At 46.2% G+C, this 3,551-nt stretch overlaps 1 protein-coding gene across 1 annotated transcript in view; it reads left to right on the plus strand.

The window, feature by feature from the left end:
- The first annotated feature begins 890 nt into the window (after nt 1–890).
- The window catches only part of LOC109377837 (mitochondrial translation release factor 1 like), a 5,413-nt gene continuing 2,752 nt past the window's right edge, over nt 891–3,551 (plus strand). Inside the window, exon 1 of the mRNA XM_019634315.1 lies at nt 891–1,239. Coding sequence (XP_019489860.1) covers nt 981–1,239 — 259 coding nt within the window. The 5' untranslated portion in view covers nt 891–980. The remainder of the gene's footprint in view (nt 1,240–3,551) is intronic.

Consider the following 3,551-nt stretch of genomic DNA (forward strand, 5'->3'; position numbering starts at 1 on the left):
ACTTAAGGAAACTTGCAGAGAATGAANTCCTCTGGTGGGCTGTGAAAGGGCCTTTTGAATAATGCAAAACATTATAGCAATCAACTTGAGTACTCCTGGCACCAATCCACTATCTAGAGTTCTTGGGGGAAGGATGGGGGTTGGACTATGGGGAACGGAGCTCTGAAGGCTTTGCTCCGCGGTGGTTTCCTACAACATGGAATCCCACAGCCTCTTTAAAAAACAGCTAACGGTAATTTGGAATTAAATGACAATGGTCTGGCAGGAGACTCCGCAAGGAAGTTGTTTGAGAGCAAGTAAGTTACATGGCAGATAAAGGGCAGGAGAGCGGATACAGCGAAATCACTCCGTGGTTGCCTTCGAGTACACTTGTCCTAATTAACAGAAGCATAGCCCACCGTCGAAAAAAGAAACGTGAGCACGGAAAACGAAGAGTAAACACACACAGTGATGCCTATCCTACAGTTAGCTCTTGGGGACGAAAGGCCAGGCTGGCACTGGCACTTCCCCGGCTGTGACCTCGGCTTGTGTAGCGGCTAATACACGGCCCTCCACCGTGGTACTTGAAAGCCTCATTCAGTGCTTGGGAAACACATCCTCGACCTCAGAACACAGAGCGGCAACCTGCAGCCTTCCGCTTCCGGGCTAACACACCGAGCCGGCACGTTCGAGGAGACGTCCTGACCCAGCGTTTAGAGGCGGTGCCCAGCGTCTCCGGACCCGCCCCTACCGCTGTCCTATCCGCTCGCTCAACTTCCGGCATCTGGGACTACGGCGGCGTTTAAATGCTTGGCCGGAAGTTGCCCCCCCCAGGCTTCCGGGAGGCCCTTTAAAACTGGCGTGCGCACTGGGCGGGGCTCGACCCGCTCTCGCCGAACTCGACAAATTCCGCTCAGTATCGCGAGACTCGCTCAGTATCGCGAGACTCGCTCCGTCCCAAACTTCCGGCTTTAGTCAGCCTCCGCCGTCTCAGCTTAGTGATGCGGTCCCGCCTCTTGTTGAGTGTTGCTCGGTGTCTTTGGACCCGCCGGGCTAGTGGCCCGGCCCGCCGACACATAAGCTGCGGTAGCCCGCCGCTGGAGGAGCTGTTCGCCCGCGGCGGGCCCTTGCGGACCTACCTGGAGCGCCAGGCAGGGTCTGAATCCCATTTGCAGGTCAGGGGGTCTGAGCTGGTGGCGGTAGCCAAGCTGCTAAGCGACAAGGAGCAGGAGCTGCAGGAGACCGAGCACTTGCTGCACGGTAAGGGCAGGGCCCAGGGAAACGGGATGCAAAGCAGATTCTTGACTCTACGTTTGCCTTTTCCACTAAGCAGCTGGTCAGGTGTCTACACTCTTCCCGAGTTTGAAGCTCTTTACTCAATTGCAGCCTTTTTTGGTTTGGATCAGAGGTCAAGGTGTCATGTGCGTTTTGAGCCCGTGGTTTCCCGTTTGAGTCCTTGTGCTCCCTTGAGTGCCCCGCCCCCTTTTACAGAATTTAAGTTCACGTTTATTGATTGAGTATTCTGTGACAGAAGATCGTTAGCTCACCAAGGACAAACAAGGCACTGTCCCTGATAGGGGCTCCAGAGCATGTTTCTCAAAAGTGTGACAAAAGGGACCACCTGCAATGGTGTCAGGAGGTGCGTGCTAAAACCAGGCATATGACCAGAATCTGAGACTTAGAAACAGGTATTTTTAACAAGTTTCCCAAGTGATCAGTGTGCATTTAACTCTAGAAGGGACCTAAGTTTCTGCATTTCTGTAAGCCCCCAGGGATGCCAAGCTGCTGGTGGTCCATGGGCCACACATTGGGTAGCAGCCACTAGAGGGGTTCACAGTCTATTTGGGGAGAGAGAATTAATTATAATACCAATGAAAAGTGAGAGATATCTGAATAAAGATCGAGGAGAGCAAGGAGAACTTGTTGGGAAGGTCTTGCGCAAGGATAAAGGCCCACCTTTCAGGGATATAATACTTTTTAACCTTTGTTGATCCTTTCCCATACCCCAGACTTAGCTTTCTTTAGGGAGTAACTCATCCAGTTCACATAACAAACTCCGAAGTAGGTACTATCAGCCTCATGCGACAGAAGAGGAGCCTGACGCAAAACAACTCATCTTAGGTTATACAGATTTTAAGGAATGGAGTTTTGGATCCGAATGACTCCAAATCTCATGCTTTTTAATCACTGTACTTGGGTGTTAACCAAGGGAAAGGAGAGGTTTTGGGGAGTGGCAGGTTGGAACATTTTGTAAGGGAGAGCAGGGTGTCAAATACTAATCTAAAAAGGTTAATTTTATCCTGTTGGCAGAAAGGAGCCTGCAGAAGCTTTTAGATTTGGGAGTGAATGTTAAAAATAGCCTGTTCCTTAGGAAGCTGGGTTTGTGGTAGCTTAGAAGTCAACCTGGAATGAGAATAAAGATGCCACGGAGAACAGAAGGCTAATGCAGTAGTAGTAGTATTAAGTGAGAGTTAAGGAGAGTCTAAATTAAGTGATTTAATAGAAAAGGCAAAGGCAGATGCCCAGAGTGTAAAAACAGGCTTAATTAAGAATATTGGGAAAAAATTTTTGGAGCAAAATTAAATTGGTTTCATAGCTTAAGCCAAGCTTAAAATCCAAATGGATTTAAAGGGTTAAATATTTTTTAAAACTGAACTATAGAGAATTTAACAGAATGTGAGAAAATTGTTGCTGGCAAAATGCAACTGAGTTTAAAAACAATAGAAAATATAAGTTAGCAACTCCTGAGTTCTTAATATATGTCAGACACCACTAATTACCAGAAATAAAGTATGGAACTACTTTTTAGGAGCATACAGCCTAGTGAAGAAGAGAGATGTTTAAGAAGTAAAAATTTAAGTGGATGAATGTTTATTTTGTTTTAATTTCTGCAATTAAGAGCAGAGTGTTATAAAAAATAAAAACTGGCATTTAAATGGATCTTGATGGGTAAGCAGAAGGCTGCCAGCTAGTGTAAGACAAGGGGCTGAAGGCACAGGTGACAAGTAAGGATAAAGTTCCAAATGGGGAAATCCATGCCAGGAGCATAGAGAAGGTGTGGGAGTTGATAGTATAATAAAAACTTGAAACCAGAGGGACAGTTAAAAACCTTGCATGACAAGGAATGTGGTACAGACCATGGGAAGTTAGCACATGTTTTTAAGCAGAGAATTGACATCTTTTTAAAGAAAGATTAATGTTGGCATCAGTGTTGAGGATGAATTGGAGTATTCTTCAGGGACCCTGCTGGCTGAAATTTAAATGATAATTTAAATTAAATTATGTCTAGAATTTAGTTCCAATCTCCTTAGTCCTACAGAACGCTGTATTTCCAAACTGAAAGGCATCTTAGAGATCACCCAGCTCAGACCTTTCAATTTACTCTTGAGATGACCAAGACAACAGAGAAGTTGGGTGTGTTCCTCTAAGCCAGTGGTCTCAACCTGTGGGTCGCGATCCCTTTGGGGGTCGAACAACCCTTTCACAGGGGTCGCCTAAGACCATCGGAAAACAAAAAGATATTTACATTACGATTTATAACAGTAGCAAAATTACAGTTATAGAGTAGCAAC

This window comes from Hipposideros armiger, unplaced genomic scaffold (assembly GCF_001890085.2).
Source record: "Hipposideros armiger isolate ML-2016 unplaced genomic scaffold, ASM189008v1 scaffold_1579, whole genome shotgun sequence".
Taxonomy (NCBI): Eukaryota; Metazoa; Chordata; class Mammalia; order Chiroptera; family Hipposideridae; genus Hipposideros; species Hipposideros armiger.